This window comes from Maniola hyperantus, chromosome 4 (genome assembly GCF_902806685.2).
Source record: "Maniola hyperantus chromosome 4, iAphHyp1.2, whole genome shotgun sequence".
Lineage (NCBI taxonomy): Eukaryota > Metazoa > Arthropoda > Insecta > Lepidoptera > Nymphalidae > Maniola > Maniola hyperantus.
The window spans coordinates 2,770,685-2,790,651 of record NC_048539.1 but is presented as its reverse complement, the minus strand read 5'-3'; the positions used below and the strand labels follow the sequence as shown (position 1 = coordinate 2,790,651).

At 39.7% G+C, this 19,967-nt stretch overlaps 1 protein-coding gene across 2 annotated transcripts; it reads right to left on the bottom strand.

The window, feature by feature from the left end:
• Window positions 1-3,642: 3,642 nt before the first annotated feature.
• Window positions 3,643-19,854, bottom strand: LOC117996984 (PAX3- and PAX7-binding protein 1). Of its 2 annotated transcripts, XM_034985140.2 has the most exons (16): window positions 19,513-19,854; window positions 17,328-17,464; window positions 16,312-16,587; window positions 14,644-14,791; window positions 14,049-14,153; window positions 13,043-13,187; window positions 12,605-12,794; window positions 11,527-11,650; window positions 11,124-11,312; window positions 10,624-10,799; window positions 9,639-9,703; window positions 8,882-9,063; window positions 7,516-7,696; window positions 6,139-6,272; window positions 5,734-5,908; window positions 3,643-4,902 (listed from the first exon to the last, which is right to left on the bottom strand). In XM_034985140.2, exons 1-16 carry the CDS (start codon window positions 19,673-19,675, stop codon window positions 4,848-4,850), a joined length of 2,445 nt encoding a protein of 814 aa, XP_034841031.1. In that variant the 5' UTR covers window positions 19,676-19,854; the 3' UTR covers window positions 3,643-4,847. The 2 variants fall into 2 exon arrangements, with proteins under 2 accessions (XP_034841031.1, XP_069354244.1); XM_069498143.1 differs by lacking the exons at window positions 3,643-4,902; window positions 5,734-5,908; window positions 6,139-6,272 and having other exon boundaries at window positions 7,568-7,696; window positions 8,767-9,063.
• Between the last annotated feature and the right edge of the window lie 113 nt (window positions 19,855-19,967).

Below are 19,967 nucleotides of genomic sequence, written 5' to 3'. Positions count from 1 at the left end.
ATTAAACCTAAAACTATCTACAATGGACATTTCTATAATACAAGTTCACTTACCAACTAGCGACTCTACAGACAAAGATATTGACCAATTTTATGAATCATTGTATGAAACAATAAAAATTAGCAACAAAAATTTAATAATAATGGGCGATTTTAACGCTCGTGTTGGTCAACAAGTACGAGGTGAATACAAAATCCTAGGTAAAAACTGCTACGGAAAAAGGGATAAAAGAGGTAGCAAATTGATCAACTTTGCGCTAGAAAACAATCTGACCATAATTAACAGCATATTTAATAAAAAGGAAAAATCTCTCTGGACTTGGATCTCCCCCAAGAGTAAGAAAAGTCAAATAGACTATATACTATCCAATATGAGGAGCCAGTTTACCAACTTTGAAGTACTCAATCAACTCTCCTTCGCCAGTGACCACAGACTCTTGAGAAGCACAGTAAAAATAGAAATAACCAAAAAAAGTAGAGCAAAATACGGCAGCTCAATTATTCAATTGAAGAGTGCCCAGGACGAAGCAAATTATCTTGCAAACTTAAAAAAAAACATAAGCAAAGTATATTTGTCTAAATCAGAAAGTGTAGAGTCTTTCTACTTAAAAATAAAAGCAGCAATTTTAAATAGCATAAAGCAAAGCCGGGATGAAAACCCCAAGAATCATACTATTATAACCCAAGAAACAAAAAATATGATACAAAGAAGAAATGAATTAAAAAACAAAACCTCTAAAAGTAAATATGAAAAACAGGAACTAAAAAATTTGTATAAACACATCCATAGACGCATTAAAAGGGATTACCACGAATACAGACTTAAAATTATTGAAAAACACTTAATCAGTTCAGGCAGTTTGAAGAAAAGCGACAAAGAACTCAACTCAAGTAAATGCTGGATTCCCTGCTTAAATGCGTCTAGTGAGAAAACTTATTCTAGATCTGAAATTATACATATCGCTACGGAGTTCTATAAAAATCTGTATAGCAAACGTATTGTACCACCTGAAAATACCTATAATATTATATTAGAGACAAATGGAGACCTAATACACACAGATGAAAAGGTAAAAAAGTTTACGGAAGTAGAGATTTTAAAAAAGTTGGAAAAATTAAAAATTGACAAAAGTAGCGGTCCAGATAAAATATCGAATGAGATGTTAAAAGTTGGGAGAACTCTACTATTAGAACCCCTAACTCAGCTTTTTAATAAAATTTTAGAAGAAAGAAAAGTACCTACAGAATGGGCTGAATCTGATATTATCTTGCTCTACAAGAAAGGCGACCCATGTGACATTGGAAACTATAGGCCTATCAGCCTTCAACCTTGCCTCTACAAACTTCTAGCTACTTGCTTAGAGCAGCGATTATCAGAAATAACTGAAAAATATCAACCAGTCGAACAGGCAGGTTTCAGAAAGAGCTTCTCAACCGCCGACCACATACACACACTAGATCAAGTCATAGAGAAATATCAAGATCAAAGACGCCCTTTATACTTGGCATTTATCGATTATACAAAAGCGTTCGACTCTATCTCGCATGAAAGTATGTGGTGGGCTCTACAAAAAAGCAATACACCTGTAGAACTCATAGAACTGATACAAGATATTTACAGCAAAAGCACAAGTAGAGTCAGGCTGGAGAGAAAAGGACCTGAGATCAAAATATGTAGAGGCGTTAGGCAGGGTGACCCAGTCTCGCCGAGGATTTTTATAATAGTCCTTCAAAGCATAATGAAAGACCTAGACTGGTCCAAAAAAGGAATATATATCAATGGATTATACTTAAGCAACTTAAGATTCGCCGACGACATTCTCCTCTTTTCCGAAACGGCACATGGTCTCGAAAAAATGATCAACGACCTAAATTCTGCAAGTCTCAAAATAGGCCTTGAGTTAAATAGTACAAAAACGAAAGTTATGACCAACAGTGTAGAAAAACCTATATGCGTTCGAGATACTCTACTAGAATATGTGCAAGACTATATATACCTTGGCAAACAAATTTCGTTTAAAAAGTCAAGACACCTAGACGAAATTGAAAGACGCGTAAAAATCACATGGAACAAATTCTGGGCCTATAAATACATACTTAAGTCAGATTTACCTCTAAATTTAAAAACAAAAATAATGGATTCATGTTTGCTACCTTGCCTTACTTATGCTAGCCAAACCTGGATATTCAACAAATACACAAAAAATAAAATCCAAACTGCTCAGAGGGCAATGGAACGGAGCATTCTAGGTCTGCGTAGAATACACAAAACTAGAAATGCAGCTATAAGAAAAAAAACGAAAGCTATTGATGCATTAAAACATGCCATGAAGTTAAAGTGGAAATGGGCTGGTCATGTTATTCGACTCACAGATAAAAGATGGACAAATACTGTAACTGAATGGCGTGGCCCAGTTGGGAAACGAAAGAGAGGTAGACCTGTAGAAAGTTGGGAAAATGAAATTAAAGAAACAGGAGGTATAAACTGGAGAAAAAAGGCTCTAGACAGGAAGACCTGGAAAAATCTGGAGGAGGCCTTTCTCGCTGAGGGGTCCTTAAAATAAAAAGAAAACAAATAATGACATTTCTAATAATTATTATATTTTAAGATTAAATAATAAATATTAACTAATGCATGCACAAGTAAATTGATCTATATAGCTGTGAATTTTAATTATTTTTTGTCAACTAATTATTTGTTTAATAATTTATTAAGGATGAATAAAAGGCTTTTTTATTTATTTATTTATTATGACCAATCTATGTAGACCCTACACACCTTGTTCTGCCGCACTATTGGTTTTTGCCAGGTATGGAGCCCGCACTGTTAATACTTCATGATGATCAACCCATCGCTGGCTCACTACAGAGCACGGATCTCCTCTCAGAGTGAGAAGGGACTTGCCACACTTGGCCAAGGTGCGGATTGGCAGACTTCACATACCTTTGAGAACATTATGGAGAACTCTCAGGTATGCAGGTTTCTACATGATGTTTTCCGTCACCGTTAAAGCGAAGGGATATTGAATTTCTAAAACACACAACTCCGAAAAGTTTGAAGCGAGTGGCTGCATATTTCGGCGTGTTCGCTCGAACCGGTGGCCCGGTGGTGGTCTCTCGCGGCTCGCGCTTATACGAGCTTAGAAGCTTTCAGTCTATATTACTTTATGTTAGAAGCGCGTCAACGCTCGTACGAGTTGAGCGTGTGCCAAAAGGCGCGCCTACATGCGCTTCCAAAAACAATCTCATACGCGCGTATAAAACGCTAGTCTGAAACCGCCCTAACCACTAGGCTACCACGGCTTAATGTTACCACGTGTTGTTGTGTACCACGGCTGTTAATACTTATTTGGAGCAAATACTTATCACTATCTGACTTCAAACGAGAAGGGTGAATTCCACTTTTTGTACAACTTAGGGGTCTTTGCTTATGCGTTATTCTGCCCTATCTTATAGGGAAATACAGTGCTCACAAACACATCTCTATTACTAATAATATGAAGTGAAGGTATAGTACGCGACAGGTCGAGATAGCAATCGGGTTATGAGGCCGGGGGACGCCCCGCTCACCCGTGCTTGCCCGCACCGGGGGTAGCGCGGGAGGCTGTGCGATCTGTCAAAGTAAAATGAAAACAGCAAAATATATTCTTCCACATAATTTATTTCTATAACTTTCTATCTGTTCTGGTATATTATATTTTAACACTAAGCTGTAGGTTCCATGTTTTCGTCAAATCTATTCTATATTAGATACTAAAATATCTTCCGATTTATTGTATTAGCTAGCATTGTGGCTTTAGATATTAGAAATAATTAATACATTTAGGCCTAGTGATTTTTCAATCGCCAAATATTTTTTATCTAAGCAATAAAGACGTTATGACAGATTTCCAATACAAAAACTGTCGAAATTTATTCGTCAGATAAAAGTTATTTAACAACTTTTATCGGCCCTAAAACGTTAAAAATTCTTTTAATGTAGATAACGTGTACTTACCACGATTAATTTGGGGTTTTTATTTGTCGAAATTTGAACTCAATTGCACGGGTCGTGGTCACGACGGGACTGCGGTGCTGCGAGAGATGAAGTTCGAGCTGTCAAGGGTTACCGTTATCTACATTAAAATATTTCGTTAAACCACGAAAATTAATTATTCGAAATATGTTAGTTTTTTTGCCGTCAAAGATATGTTTCGAATACAAAATTCGCTATGCGTATATAATCCGTACAAAATGACTCTTCACGCGCCATTTTAACTCTATGGGTCAACTGTCATGTCAACAGTACAGTTCACCTTTAAAATAAGGACTAAAATCGTACTTTTGACATAAAATTTGACACAAAAATGGCGCGTGAGGAGTTAAGTTTTACGCGTTATACATAACCTTTAGGCTTAACGTAATAATAAAGAAACTTTTTTCATACACAACCTTACTTTAAAATGACGACTTATTATGTAGATCTAACTGGTGTACCTTTTTTTCTAGCTGGGAAATGTTTTTACGCATCCCCCCTGGAAGCAACGCAGTGTACCTAACCAAACCAATGTGTGTGTATAAACTGAAGAATTAAAATTAAAATAAGATAAAAGAAATGGCGGCCTTTAATATCTGGATTCTGGACACGTCGTCGACTTTTATAAATTCGCTCGTACAAAAATAATTCGAAAAGCAACGTAAAATAAAGTGTACTTAATGCTATGCAAATACGTCTGTTTTTACAATAACACGCACTGATGTATCTTTAGACATCTCGAGATACGCTCATGCTCCTTTGCCACTTGTATAGCTATATGTACTGAATTCTGTAAACTAATCCGATCAGTTGCACTGTCGCGACTCCTGACGTCATTCCACAGCCTTTGCTTCTGCCAATACGCTCCTCGCCTGCTCCAGGGCTTTTCTGTAAAAGATAACCAGGTCGTCATCGTCATAATCATCCGATAGACGTCCACTGCTGGACATAGGTCACTTGTAGGGACTTCCACACGCCACGGTCTTGTGCCGCCTGAATCCAGCGACTCCCATGATGTCGTCCGTCCACCTAAAGTCAAAGTCAAAGTCAAAGTCAAATGATTTATTTAAAATAGGTAATAAATTACTCTTATTGATTGTCTGGTATAGTGTTAGATTTGTAAGATATAGTGGTGATAATTATAACGCAAACTTAAAACTAAAGCTACGAGGGTTCCAAACGCGCCCAGGTCTGAGAAGAGCCCACAACAAACTCAGCCTAGTGGGGGATCTTCCAACGCTGCGCTTTCCGTTGCGAGGTCGCTATTGCAGCATCTTGGGACCTAACGTCTTTAAGCATAAGTCAGAAAAGCAGGTTGAATTTAACTAATTTTATAAGTTATTAAAATGTTCCCTCATATAAAGCTTGCGCGTGGATATAGATCACAACGCGTAGAGGCTAATCGAGAGATTTAATCTTTATGATAACCTAACTGCAATATTAATTTGATTAGGGCTACTACTAGATGGCGCTATTCAATCGATAACATTTCATGACGTAGTCCCAAACAAATGTACCGCCGACAATACTAGCACTATCGGAGTTTTCTGCAATCTGGACTATATATAGAAGTTTCAAGATACAACCGTCGGCCTAGCTGGCGCTACCGAGCACAACCAACCGCTCGGTGAGAGATATCCCTTTGCTACGGTCGAGCCTGCACACCGGCTCCCGTACCAGGTCATTAGGATTGCTGCAACTAGTGCAAAGTGTACTTACAAGTGCAAAGGGTTGTCACTCTGCAGCCGCGTGAGCGCGAGCTTCGCCAGGGCTGCCAGCCTGCGCAGCGCCTTCGCGCGCAGCTCCCCCGTGCGCGGCAGTGTGTCGGCCAGGGCTGACGCGGCGCCCGCGATCTGAGGCCCGGGGGCCGCGCCCGCCGCACAGCAGAGGGTCTCTGTACCACATTTTTCATGTTAAACAAGTAATTTACCATTACCTTTATATAAAACGGCAAGTTTTTAAGATTTTTAATTACACGCCATGCACAATAACTATTTTCAATCATATAGATACAGGTATTATTTTTCATCTTTAGTGGTGGAGTTATTTAGCGCCATGTATGAAAATTTTATCGAACGTTGCCATGAAACTTCCTCATTACTCTGAAGAAGAGGAAGTACTCACCAATGAGTGAAAGAACCAGCGAGTTGGCGTGCAGCGCGGGTGGCGGCGCCGACAGCGCGAGCGCAGCGCGCAGCAGGCGCACGCCGCTGCCGAGGCAACGGCGCCAGAACGCGCCGCCCGGACCCTCTTGCAGTCTGGAAGTCAACACGAAGTGAAGCAATCAGGCTAATAGAGAAAGAGGCTGCGCGTGCCAGACCTTCGTTTTTTAGGGTTCCGTACCTCAAAAGGAAAAACGGAACCCTTATAGGATCACTTTGTTGTCTGTCTGTCTGTCAAGAAACCTACAGGGTACTTCCCGTTGACCTAGAATCATGAAATTTGGCAAGTAGCTAGGTCTTATAGCAGACATTAAGGGAAAAATCTGAAAACTGTGAATTTGTGGTTACATCACACAAAATAAAAAAAATTGTGGTGATGAACTAATAATTAGTATTTTCAATTTTCGAACTAAGATAACTATATCAAGTGGGGTATCATATAAATGGGCTTCACCTGTGCATTCTAAAACAGATTTTTATGCATCATAGTTTTTGAATTATCGTGCAAAATGTCGAAAAATACGACTGCAGTACGGTACCCTCGTTGCGCGAGCCTGACTCGCACTTGGCCGGTTTTTATAAAAGCTGAAAGTTTATCTGCGTATCGTTTGTTTGGATCCTGGTGGTTTTGGGAGACAACAGGTAATAAAGGTGTAAAAATCTTACATCAAAGTGTAAAGCCTAATTCATACTTCCATACTAATATTATAAATGCGAAAGTGTGTCTGTCTGTCTGTCTGTCTGCTAGCTTTTCACGGCTCAACAGTTTAACCGATTTTCAGTTCAACTGGCTTCCCGTAGGTCAGGGAATCCTAGTTCGGGGGCCAGGAATATCGACTATTAATGTTTTTTTTTGTTTCTCTATATATCTACCTACATCTAATAAGAAAACTACTTATTTGTTTTAATGTTTAGTTGTTAACTGTAATCTGTTTATGTATTTATAAGTAAGTTATTTACATTAATTGTACCTACCTATTTATATTCGGGCGAAAGACTGGCTTCCCATAGCACAGGGAATCCTAGTTTGGGGGCCAGGAACTTTGCATTGCTACTACCAGGGCTATTTACTTATAAATACCTTGTAAATTTTTATCAAATACAGATTATTATAACATTATTATTATAACATTTTGATGAAATTTGGTACAGAGTTAGCTTACATCCCGGGGCTTATACATTATTACATAGCTTACTTTCTATCCCGGAAAATTCAAGAGTTCCCACGGGATTTAAAAAAAACTTAAATCCACGCGAACGAAGTCGCGGGCGTCATCTAGTCATTTTATAATTTCTTGGTATATTATTAGAAATCACGTCATGCATTGCATATACTCACTGAGGAGGCAGGGCGGGTAGGAACACGTCTGCGTTGAGGGCCTGCGCGAGCCGCGCGCGCGAGGCGGTGGCGAGGCGGGCGAGCGCGGAGTTGACGGGCAGCTCGCACGCGCGCACCAGCAGCTGCCTCAGCCGCACGCACGCGCGCACGCTCATCGGGTCCCACGCGTGCTCCACGATTTCTGAACAATCGAGAACATTTCCAACAGTTAATCTCTAATTATCAAAGTGATAACAAAAGTGATCACTGGCTTAACAGGCTCGCCGAGGCACGGGGAAAATTTCTTCGAGCTTCTGCTGGTAAAACATTTAATCTTAAAGCCCGTAATATTTTTTTTAAAATTATAGACTAGCGCTTGGCTGCAATCAGACCTGGTGGCAAGTGACCTTTGGAACTTTAAGCTACCGATCCACTCATATGCACTGTAGCAACTAAGCCCACCAACCCCAATATATTTTTACTTAGAATGGCAAAAAGTTCAAAATCATTTTAATAATTAGTTTACATCCTTTTGCAATCTTCTTCCTGTCCTTATCCTAGTCAGCACAACATGTCTTCTTCTTCCACTCGCTCCTGTTATCTGTCAACGCATTATCTACCTTTTTTGAACGCATATCCTGTTTCACACAATCCATTCACCTTTTCTTTGATCTTCCTCTCCTCTTTTGCCTTCCACGTTCATATTTAACATTCTTCTAGTGATAAGACGTTCTTCCCTCCACATCATGCAGATACCACACGAGCCCATAACCAGCTCATCTTTTCTACCACTCCCGCTATTTTCAAACTTCCCCTGATATACTCATACTAGTCACACCACACATCCATATCCGCATTTCGGTCGCATGTACTCGCCTTTCACCCCTTCCGGGGTTTGCAATAAAAACTAAAATATGAGCTCGGGATCTTCTCATACAGAATCCTCTATCACACTCAAAGGAGAAACCGCTGAAATGGCTGAGTCTATCGAAGAATACAACCATTCAACGCGTACTATTATACTACGAACCCAGAGCTATTTCTTCAACCTTGGCTTCTTTTTCTGCACGGCTGAGATCTATAGAATAGAGCGCACTTTGACTTTGCTCTAGGCTTAGAGGAGTATTAAAACGAGACAGCGTTATATCGATGGCATAAATCGGTCACGTTTAAACTGAAACTTAAGTCTGAGCTCGACTTCCGGATTTGCCGTCAGTTGTATCTAAGGTATCGAAAGCTTAAACAAACGCAGTACCCTCAACTCGTACTTACCAGTAACTTTCGGGAACGAAACTTTATGTCGAGTCTTCCCTCAGAGTTGCGAGGCTCAGCATTATCCTATGAAGCAAGAGCTTAACTGGACAAAGCGTCCTCAACTCGGACTCACCAGTAACTTTCGGCAACACAACCTTATCAATAATCGTCGGCACCAGCATGAGGTCAGGGTCCTCCCGCACTGACTCCTCCGTCACTCCCGGAGGCCCGCGTGACTCCGCCGAGTCCGAGGAAGAAGAATCGTCCGAGTCTGAGGCTATCTTCTCCGATCTGACGCCGTACATCATCAGGCATCTGGGGAAACAATAAATAAATAAATAATCATCAGTCATCCATACTAACATTATGAATGCGAAAGTGACTGTCTGCCAGCCTTTCACGGCCCATCCGTTCAACTGATTTCAACGAAATTTGGTACAGAGATAGCTTTCATCCCTTGGAAGTACAAAGGCTACTTTTTATCCCGAAAAATCAAAGAGTTCCCACGGGATTTTAAAAACCTAAATCCTCGCGGATGAAGTCGCGAGCATCATCTAGTACGTAATAAATACATAGTTTCGTTATATCACCAAACCAAACCAAAAAGTATGTTTTTAAATGCATGTATCTGGTATGTACTATATGTACAGGAAAAATATTCTGACATATTTAATTTGAATATTGATGTCATTTTCGTAATTAGTTTCCTGGGAAAACTCGAAAATCACGCCCATCTTAGTAATCACCACCAAAAAACCACATAAATCCACTTATATAGTTTTTGTATATTTTTACAGAAAAATGTAAGTAACAATCTTGAATTTGAAAATGGATGTCATTGTCTTGACCGAGAATTAAATATTTAGGTAGTATTTAAAAACAATGCTCACTTGTACCAGTCCATTTTCTCATAATCTTCATTATCTTCGTCCGCCAGCGGATTCCATAATATTAACTGTAACGGGAATTAATTTAAGTAATTAGAATGTTCTTTAATTACTCTAACAAGTTATAAACAAGCCAAGTGCGAGTAAGGCTCGCGCACAGAGGGTTCCGTACTACAGTAAAATTTTTCAGTTTTGAATATTTGTAGAACAGATAAAAAAATAAAATCTTTAAAATTAATTATAAAATACATTTTAATTAATTTTATAAACTGAAATTAACATTTTTCGATTGCTTATACTAATACTATCTTGTTTACACATTTTTAGATTTTTCCTTGCTTGGTGTTAAATAACTTATTGAAAAGCGGCGGTTTTTTTGTAGTTTTCAGTTTTTTTTTTTTTATTCATTATAGGTGTACGCTTGACCACAATCACACCTGATGGGAAGTGATGATGTGGCCTAAGATGGGACGCGTTTACCTAGAAGATGCCTATTCACTCTTGTTTTAAAGATACCCGGGTTGTAATTGGTAGGAAACACATATCGCTGAAGAGTATTCTAAACCTTACCCATACGTATGAGGAATGATGACGCAAAACGTTTCGTGCGTGTAGATGGAATGTCGACGACATAAGGATGGAAACTCGGCCGACGTCTTGCGGTTCGGTGGTAAAATGGTGAAGGGGGGACAAGATCGAAAAGTTCCTGAGCACACTCTCCGAAATATATCCTATAAAACACTGATAAGGCGGCGACCTTGCGGCGGTGATCGAGACTTTGTAGTTTCGCCAGTAAAGGGGAGTCTTTGCCTATGAGTCTCCTAGCTCGACGATCAACAGCATCCAGAGCCGCTAGTTGGTACTTTGCGGAGCCAACGAAGAGGTGACTGCAGTACTCCATGCACGACCTGACCTGAGCTTGGTACAAAGTAACCAGTTGGCGCGGCGTGAAGTACTGCTTGACCTTGTTAAGACCTTGTTCAGTTACCTGGTGTCTAACATAGGGCGCCAACAGCTTGGGTAAGCACTCTGCGACATAGGCGTCGTTGTACAGCGTGGGTTGCCGGCGTCGCAGGCGCGCCATGCGTGCGCACACGCCGCGCACGTCGCGCCACGCGGTCAACGCGTCCGCGAACAACCGATCGGAAAGCGTGCGGATCGTTTCTGCAACGGGTACATACACGAATACAGTGTAACCAGAACGCTGGCAAAAACGAACACAGGTGATAGTACTGATGATTATCGATATGATACCACAAAAAAAACGAGAAAAAAAAATCCGATAATTTTGTAAAAGTTTACGATATATTGCAATTTGCAAATAAAACATCTGACTGACGCTAGAGGTCAGCGAACGTTGCGTAAGTAGGCCACTCGGACGCAATGCCAACAACAACAGCTGGCAACAGAACAGGCACAATACTAGTAATGATAATGTGCAGCATCAGCATACCTTTCATTTCTTATCTACCTTCTGTTTTTCGTTACCTGTCTCTTGCTGCCCGTGGTGAGTCTGCGCGGGAGGCAGCTCATCATCACTGGAGTCACCATCGCGATGAGCAGAAGCAGTTCCCGCGGCCTCTCGCTTTAACCTCCTCGCCCGTCTCCTTCCCTCCCGCTCTGCCGCGCGTTGTCTCTTTTCCTCTGAGTCTACTGGCTTGGCCGCGCCGGCGCGAGCTGCCAACAAACAAAATCAAATAATTCTTGCTAAGCAGTTATTAATCACTAGATAATACCTGCAATTCCTCAGGATGCAAGCTTTCTCTGTACCAAATTCCGTCAAAATCGGATTAACAGTATTTAATCGGATTTTCACGTTTAAGTGCTTTTGACGTTTGATAGAAAGTTAGTGATTTGACTAGTTGTCAAATACCGTATTCAGTCAACCCACCTGCTAAAGCCAGAACATCCTGAGCCTGGTCCCGCACGTCTGCTCGGCGTCTCTCCACGAGGAACTCGCAGCGGCGCCGATGCATCGCCAGCGCTCGCGCCTCCAGCGTTTCCAACTCCTGCATCTGTGACAAAGTTACACCGAGAGTTAACGTGAGCGAAGCGACAACAAATTAAATTAGATTCAATTAATTTAAATCATCATCATCATCATCATCGTCAACCGATAGGCATCCACTACTGCACATAGGTATCTTGTACTTGTGTAGGGGACTTCCATACGCCACGGTCATGCACCGCCTGAATCCATCGGCTCCCTGCGACTCGTCTGATGTCGTCCGTCCATCTAGTGGGGAGTCTCCCAACGCTGCGTCTTCCGGCGCGAGGTCGCCATTCCAGCGCCTTGGGACCCTAACGTCTATCAGTTTTACGAACTATGTGCCTTGCTCATTGCCACTTCAAAGTCAAAGTCAAATGATTTATTCAAAATAGGTAATAAATTACTCTTATTGATTGTCTGGTATAGTGTTAGATTTGTAAGATATAGTGGTGATAATTATAACGCAAACTTAAAACTAAAGCTACGAGGGTTCCAAACGCGCCCAGGTCTGAGAAGAGCCCACAACAAACTCTGCTGCGCAACCCGTTGACCTATGTCGGTTACTCTAGTTCTCCTACGGATCTACTCATTCATTTAAATACGAGCATAAAACTATAACAAAAGATAAAGATAATAAAAGAATAGGAAAGTAAAGAATCTGCCAGTTCGAAATTTTTAGTGTCTATTTTCTATGAAAATATACTTAGATAAAGTTTGGCATAGATAAATTTAATACAGTGCGACAACGCTCTTCTGGCGCGTGGCGAAAGTCGTAACCAACGTTGCCGTCAAGTGTCCCGTTTGTTCTTGTTTGAATAATCTAAGCCATTGTTCTCCAACAGCGCCCCCCTGTCAATGTCATTCAAGTGGCAAAAGAGCCTTGTCGCACTGTACATGTCGCGAGAAAGCCCGGTATACCTACGGTACGGTCTACCTAACCTACTCACGAGCTATAGCTACCCCAGTACTACACACTCACCTTCTCGTCCAAACACTCGACGAGGTCGGTAATGTACCCGCGAGCGGCCTGCGCGCGTCGATACGCCGCGTCCAGTTCACCGCAGCGCGCTTTGCGAGACTCCCTAGTCCGAGCCGCATTCAACAGGCGTTCTTTGCAAGTTTCCCGCTTGTTCATAGTCGCTTGCCGATCCGTCTGTAGCTCTATTAACCTGAAAATGTAAGAAGTATTAACGCACTACAAGGAGAAAGCCAATTTGTCCTTTATCTGTGAGCTATCACTTGAAAATTACTGAAATTACGGTTTACACGGAAAATACTTTGCTTTTAATGTATTTCTGCAATAAATACCTAAGTCAGACTTCTAAAAAATTGGTTGAGAATATATTGAATCCAAATATTTTTCTAGCTAGGATTCTGTAAGCGCCCATCGGGTACGGAACCCCAATAAACCAAGTACCTATGCTGCAGAGCATCTACGAGTTCCTGAGCCGTGGCGGGCGGCGGTTGCCCGGGCGCGCTTAGTGAGCGCAGGTGCGAGGGCGTGTCCCCCAGCTGTGGCGGCGGAGGCGCCACCGCGAAGGGGTTCAGCTCGATACCGTTGCCTGTAGGAAAAACAGTGTTTAAAAAAAAATAGCGAGCAAATCAAATAAAAGTAGAAAATGAGATTTCATGTACCTAAATAAATAAATACAGGCTGTAGTTAGAGCGCTAGCAAAAACTTAGCGTCATTATTATACTCCCTAAACACAATTTAATAACTATTTGCCTTATACTTGTAGATTTAGTGATTTAGTATTGTTCAAACCTCCAATGTATAGCGTGCAAAACTCGACCCTGCGGTATCTATCTACGCAACGTTCGTTGACCTCTAGCGTCAGTCAGATGTTTTATTTGCAATACATTGCAAACTTTAAAAAATACAGGATTTTTAATTGTTTTTTTAGGGTTCCGTACCTCAAAAGGAAAAACGGAACCCTTATAGGATCACTTTGTTGTCTGTCTGTCTGTCCGTCTGTAGCTGACATTTGGGGAAAAATCTGAAAACCGTGAATTTAGGGTTAGATCACACAAAAAAAAAAAAATTGTGGTCATGAACTAATAATTAGTATTTTCAACTTTCGAAGTGAGTGACTATATCAAGTGGGGTATCATATGAAAGGTCTATCACTTGTCTTCGTTTTTGCTAGCGTTCTAATTACAACCTGTATAAATGAATTATGTACGATTAATTATTTTTCTAGCTGATGCCCGCGACTTCGTACGCGTGGATTTATGTTTTTAAAAATCCTGTAGGAACTCTTAGATTTTCCAGGATAAAAAGTAGTCTATGTCACTCTTCAGGTCTTAAACTATACCCATGCAAAAAATCATGTCGATCCGTTGCTCTGTTGCGACATGATTGAAGGACAAACCAATAAATTTTCCACCACTTTCGCATTTATAATAGGGGTAGTGATTATTACCTGTTATATCTGGAATGGATGACATGGCCTTCTGCATCTGTTGTTCTTCCCATTCTTCCGCTTCACTGTTTATTTCTTCATCAGAGGCTGCGGCTGCTGTACCACCTAAGTTAATAGAAAACATTTTTTACTTCTTTTTAAGCTTCTAGATAACATGGACATCAAAAGGAGGCTCAAAAGAACCAAGCCGTTCGAATTAGTGTTAAAAAGTACATAAGTGCAGCGTTTGTGTAATAGAGCTTGTGCTACTTTATTTTTCTAGGTCACAAGAACATAGTGAACTGTAAGTACGTGTTAGAATAAACTAAGGACAGTTACTGGACTGTAAATTAGATTTAAAAATTAATCATAAGTAGAAGTTTAAGCTAGAATAATATTACTTATTAGCCCATAGGCTAGATGGTAGTAGCAATAAAGCTACCATTTTATAATGGTGCTTTATGGTAGAAAAAAAAAAAAAAAAAATGTGGTTGTGACGTCATAATTTAATAAATTGCCTGGAATTGCGGAATTTCAATTGCCCGTGTAAGCGTGTACCTTAAGGGGTCTTTTTTCCTTTTGAGTTAGGGAGCCTAAAAAAACAATACAAACTCACGTTTAGGCTTATCACTGGGCAGCTCCAGGCCCCGAACCTGTATCCTACCGTCCTCGTCGTCGTCGTCGTCCACGTCGTCGTCGCGGATCAGCCGCGAGCCCGGCGCGTTCTCGGAGTGTATCGGCACGAAGTCGCCTAGCTCGCGAGCCTGGAAAGCGAAGGGTTTGCTGGAATACGCACCCCGTGTCATGTGTTTGGTATCTGACATTTGCTAGATTTTTTACCCGACTGCGGCGAAGCCCAAAAGGAGGGTTAAGTTTTGACCTGTATACATAATATGTATGTCCATTCCTATATTCACTCGTACTACTAAACAGCTCAATCGATTTTGATAAATCATTAGATTCATCTTGTTGGCGCGAGTGTCACTGGGTTGATAAAATTCTTAAAAAATAAAAAGTGGCGAATTTCATGCGTGTGCTGAAAAAATGTAATGCAGACAGAAGTCGGTGGTTTTTTTGGAAAACTTTTTAAATTACTTGCTTTAATTTATTATTTATCAAATCAATCAGACCTGCTAGTAAATGAAGATGCAGCGTAAGATGGAGTGCGCCTACCTAGAAGATGCCGATTCACTCTCAACTTGGAGGTTAGGTTGACGTATATTAAATGTGGAGGGGAAAACTGATGCCAGAAGGGTGTCCTATATTCTAATGGTTTGAATTAGAAATGAGGTAGCGAATTGCTTCTCTAGATTTATACTTTTTATTTGCCTATATGAGGCTTTTTATCGTTAGCTTTACGTTTTGCTGTGATCTTGTTTTAAACTTCGAAGTCTAGCTTTTAGAAGACCCCATTGTATTCTATTCTGCATAACTGCAAAGTATGGTAAAAAATAACAAAGTAAGGAGTAACAAACGATCAAAATCTAGCAATGGCGGTTATCAGTACCAAACACAGATCGTAAGCTTAGATATTTATGCTAAGAAGTAACTTTTAGGGCAGAGCGTAAGCAGTAAATCCAGTTGAAATCTACCGATCAAAACGGTGTGCTATTTGACAGGATTAAAAGAGGTGTTGCAATTCATTTTTTTCGCAGAATCAGCAGCAATGTTCTTGGCAGGATAACCACTGTCCAAATCAAAAACATTTTAATGTATGTAGGTATATTGCACGAAACAGCATTATAATATAGAAGCAAATCAAATCCAAGTTTCAAATCATATCAAGCAAAGGACATTATGAATCCAAGTTCCAAGGCAAATTAGACAAAGGATACCATAAATCTAAGTTAAAAATCAAACTAAATGAAGGACACTTTAAATCCAAGTTCCAAACAAATTAAACATCATGAATCCAAGTTTCAAATAAAACCATATGAAGGACAATTTAAATACAAGTTCCAAAACAAATTTCACGCCATAAATCCATGTTTTGTATCAAACCAAATGAAGGACACTATAAATCCAAGTTCTAAACCAAATCAAACACCATGAATCCAAGTTTCAAATCAAACAAAATGAAGGACACTTGAAATCCAAGTTTTGAATCAAACCAAAATAAGGACATTTGAAATCCAAGTTTTAAAACAAACCACATGAAGGACATTTAAAATCAAAGTTTCAAACCAAATGAAGAATATTTGAAAATCCAAGTTCCGAGCCAAATCAAACGAAGGACATGAATATCTTCGGTGCCAGCCGTCCTCTAGTCCCTCACCTCTCATACCTGCTGTCGCGTCTTGCGCGCTGCGTGGATGAGAGCCGCATCGGGGATGTGGCCCGAGTGCGCCACAGCCAGCGCCGCTCGGACCGACTCCGCGCGGTATTGGTGGAACCCCCTACTGTCTTCCTCGTCCTCCCCCGCACCCTCTTCACCCCCGCTGTCCGACATGTCCCCCTCGCCGGCCGCGAGCGCCGCCCGACCGGATAAGATCAGCCCCTCAAGTGTAACTTTCTTCTTTTGCTTCGGTTTGTCTTTTTCTTTGTCCTCGGCTGGTTGTTCCTATATATTTATTTTGTTTGCATTAATATTGCGAAAGTAATGACAGTAAAAAACCTGATTATCCAGTTTTTATCCCCACTCGTTGTACTATTGTCGTACCTACTCCTAGCAATAGCTGTACGCTTATTTTGGGCCAAATTACATGATAAACATGACTAATATTCGTTAAATGATGAATACAGATGGGTTTGGATATTCAGATTTCTATTGTATCTAAAATATTTAACAATACACTTTATACTAATGGTTAGTCTGAATATTACTTAATTATATTTTCTTTTAATATTATTTTACAAACACTTTATGTAATCATAATATTGTATTTTGTGTAATTTATTATTACATAACTTATCTTGTTGATTAATAAATAAATATTAACAATTATCTAAAGTACACAATATAAAGACATTTTATATTTCAAAGAGATCATTTCAAAATATATGAGGATAATAATTGTATAGTATGCAGCAGAAAGTAATGTACATCAACCTTTAGAAAGAAGAATCGGTTTTGTAGAGCATTGTCTCTGTCGTTGAGACCCACAAAACATCACATAGGTATGAGTGACAGAGACAACACTCTACAAAGCCAAAATATCATTCTAAAGGCTGATGTACATTACTTTCTACCCCATACTGTACATGTATGTTATGTAATATTAGGATAGTGGTATTTTAAAACACATTTTGTAATGAAATAAAACTGATATAACTACAACATATACAGAATATATAACTTACAAGAGCATCATCATCATTATGATTGTCATATTTATTATTATCACCGTCTGGTACCCTGCGTTTCTCCTTGTCCCTGCGCTTGGCCAACCTCTTGCTCTGTGAAGACTTCTTCACTTTGAACACCTCAGTTTCTTCCTCTACAATGTAAAACAGACTCTACAGTTGAATAACTGATCATCTAAATATATAAAAGGAACTAGTATTTTGCTCGCTGCTCGAGCTGCTAAAGCAGCTCTCGAGGTCTATAATGGCCATTTTGAACAATTTTAAAAAAGTCATACATTTTGTATTAAAAAAAAAAATCCGCCATTTTGAATTTTTTTTCCACCCATCGAGTAGACCTTCGGATCCTGATAATCTCTTGCCAAGAAACCACTCTTCCATCTTTCATACCCTCCGAGATGGACGCGGATGAAATTTGTATGGCGGCCATCTTTTTTTCGGAATTTTGAATTTTTTTTTAAATTTTTGGCAATTGGATGAGGTTTCGAATGACATTTGGTCGAGCACCTCCCACCTATCTTCAATACCTTGAGCGTGCCCTTCACCCGTCTCCGAAATCCTCAATCATCAGCTCTCTCCATATGTTGCCCTAAAGGAATCTTTGTTTTCTATATGAAACCGTGATTGAAAAAAAAAAGTTTCATACAAAATTTTACAGGAGGAAATTTTTTGAAAATCTCGGCCGCCATCTTGTTTTTCCAATTTTTTTCACATTTTCTAAAAATCGTTTGTTAATATTTAAAATAACTGCAAGTTGTAACAAAATCGGTTGGAAAACAAAAAAGTTACAAAAGTCAGGTCGGCCGCCATCTTGTTTTTCTGAAATGTCATAATTTTTCCCTAGTCGAATCCCACTTCTGAACATATCTCCCATACATTATTATATCATTTTCTATCTCTTTCTAGGAGAACAATTATGTCAATCAGTGAGTGAGTGGTAATTGAGCTATATATAGTATAACTAGTATTTTGCTCGCTGCTCGAGCTGCTAAAGCAGCTCTCGAGGTCTATAATGGCCATTTTGAACAATTTTAAAAAAGTCATACATTTTCTATGAAAAAATAAATTCCGCCATTTTGAATTTTTTTTCAAGTCATCGAATAGACCTTTGGATCTTGATCATCTTTTGCCAAGAAACCACTCTTCCATCTTTCGTACCCTCCGAGATGGACGCCGATGAAATTTGTATGGCGGCCATCTTTTTTTCGGAATTTTAAATTTTTTTTCCAATTTTTGGCAATTGGATGAGGTTTCGAATGACATTTGGTCGAGCACCTCCCACCTATCTTCAATACCTTGAGCGTGCCCTTCACCCGTCTCCGAAATCCTCAATCATCAGCTCCCTCCATATGTTGCCCTAAAGGAATCTTTGTCTTCTGTACGAAAGTATTAGTGAAAAAAAAAAGTTTCATACAAAATTTTACAGGAGGAAATTTTTTGAAAATCTCGGCCGCCATCTTGTTTTTCCAATTTTTTACACTTTTTCAAAAAATTGTTTACTAATATCTTCAATAGTTGCAAGTTGTAACAAAATTGGTTGGAAAACAAAAAAGTTACAAAAGTCAGGTCGGCCGCCATCTTGTTTTTCTGAAATGTCATAATTTTTCCCTACTCGAATCCCACTTCTGAACATATCTCCCATACATTATTATATCATTTTCTATCTCTTTCTAGGAGAACAATTATGTCAATGAGTCAGTCAGTGAGTGAGTGAGTGAGTGGTAATTGAGCTATATATAGTATAAAAAGGTGATCTATCAAGTCACAGCTCAAACTACTGGACGGATTAGGCTGAAATTTGGCATGCAGATAGCTATTATGACGTACACTTCTGCTAAGAAAGGATTTTTGAAAATTCAACAACTAAGATGGTGAAATAGGGGTGTGAAATTAGTGTAGTCCATGCGGACAAAGTCGCGAGCATAAACTAGTCTAAATATAAGAAATTTGGCATGCAGATAGCTATTATGACGTAGGCATCCACTAAGAGAGGATTTTTGAAAAAGGGGGTGTTAATAAGGGTTTGAAATTTGTGTAGTCCACGCGGACGAAGTCGCGAGCATAATCTATTAGCTAATAATTTCTCAGGATCTATTTAAATAATAATCAATCACAAATTTTCGAAGTCGCAAAAGAACGCTTGTCACAGGTCACATAACGATTCCACACTACTGCACCATACCTTCATCAGCGAAGCTTAAAAGCGTAGTGCTTTTAACTGGCTTGTTTTCTTTCTTATTGTTACTTATAACTGGTGGCGGCGGCGGCTCAGGGTCGCCGTCTTCGTCGTCATCAGCACAAAACATACGCCTCTGAATCTTTTTAGGTTTACGAAACAATGACATGTTTTACTTTGAATTTTTCGGTCTGCAACCACAATTATACTACCGGTGTTTAATTGAGTCCTTAGTTTGTAAGTTGAACATTCATTAAATGCAAACGTGACACCATTAAAAATTAAAAATGCGATTTGGGAATATGATGAGAATTGAGGACATGAAAATCTAAGTCATAGAGTACAGAAGTACGTCAGTCAAATTCCATAGACAAAGGAGCAAGCTTGCATAAGGCTTGCATGGATTAAGAGTTGTTCCTGACTCCAAAGAGTATATAATCACTAGCCTGAATCTGCTCCAA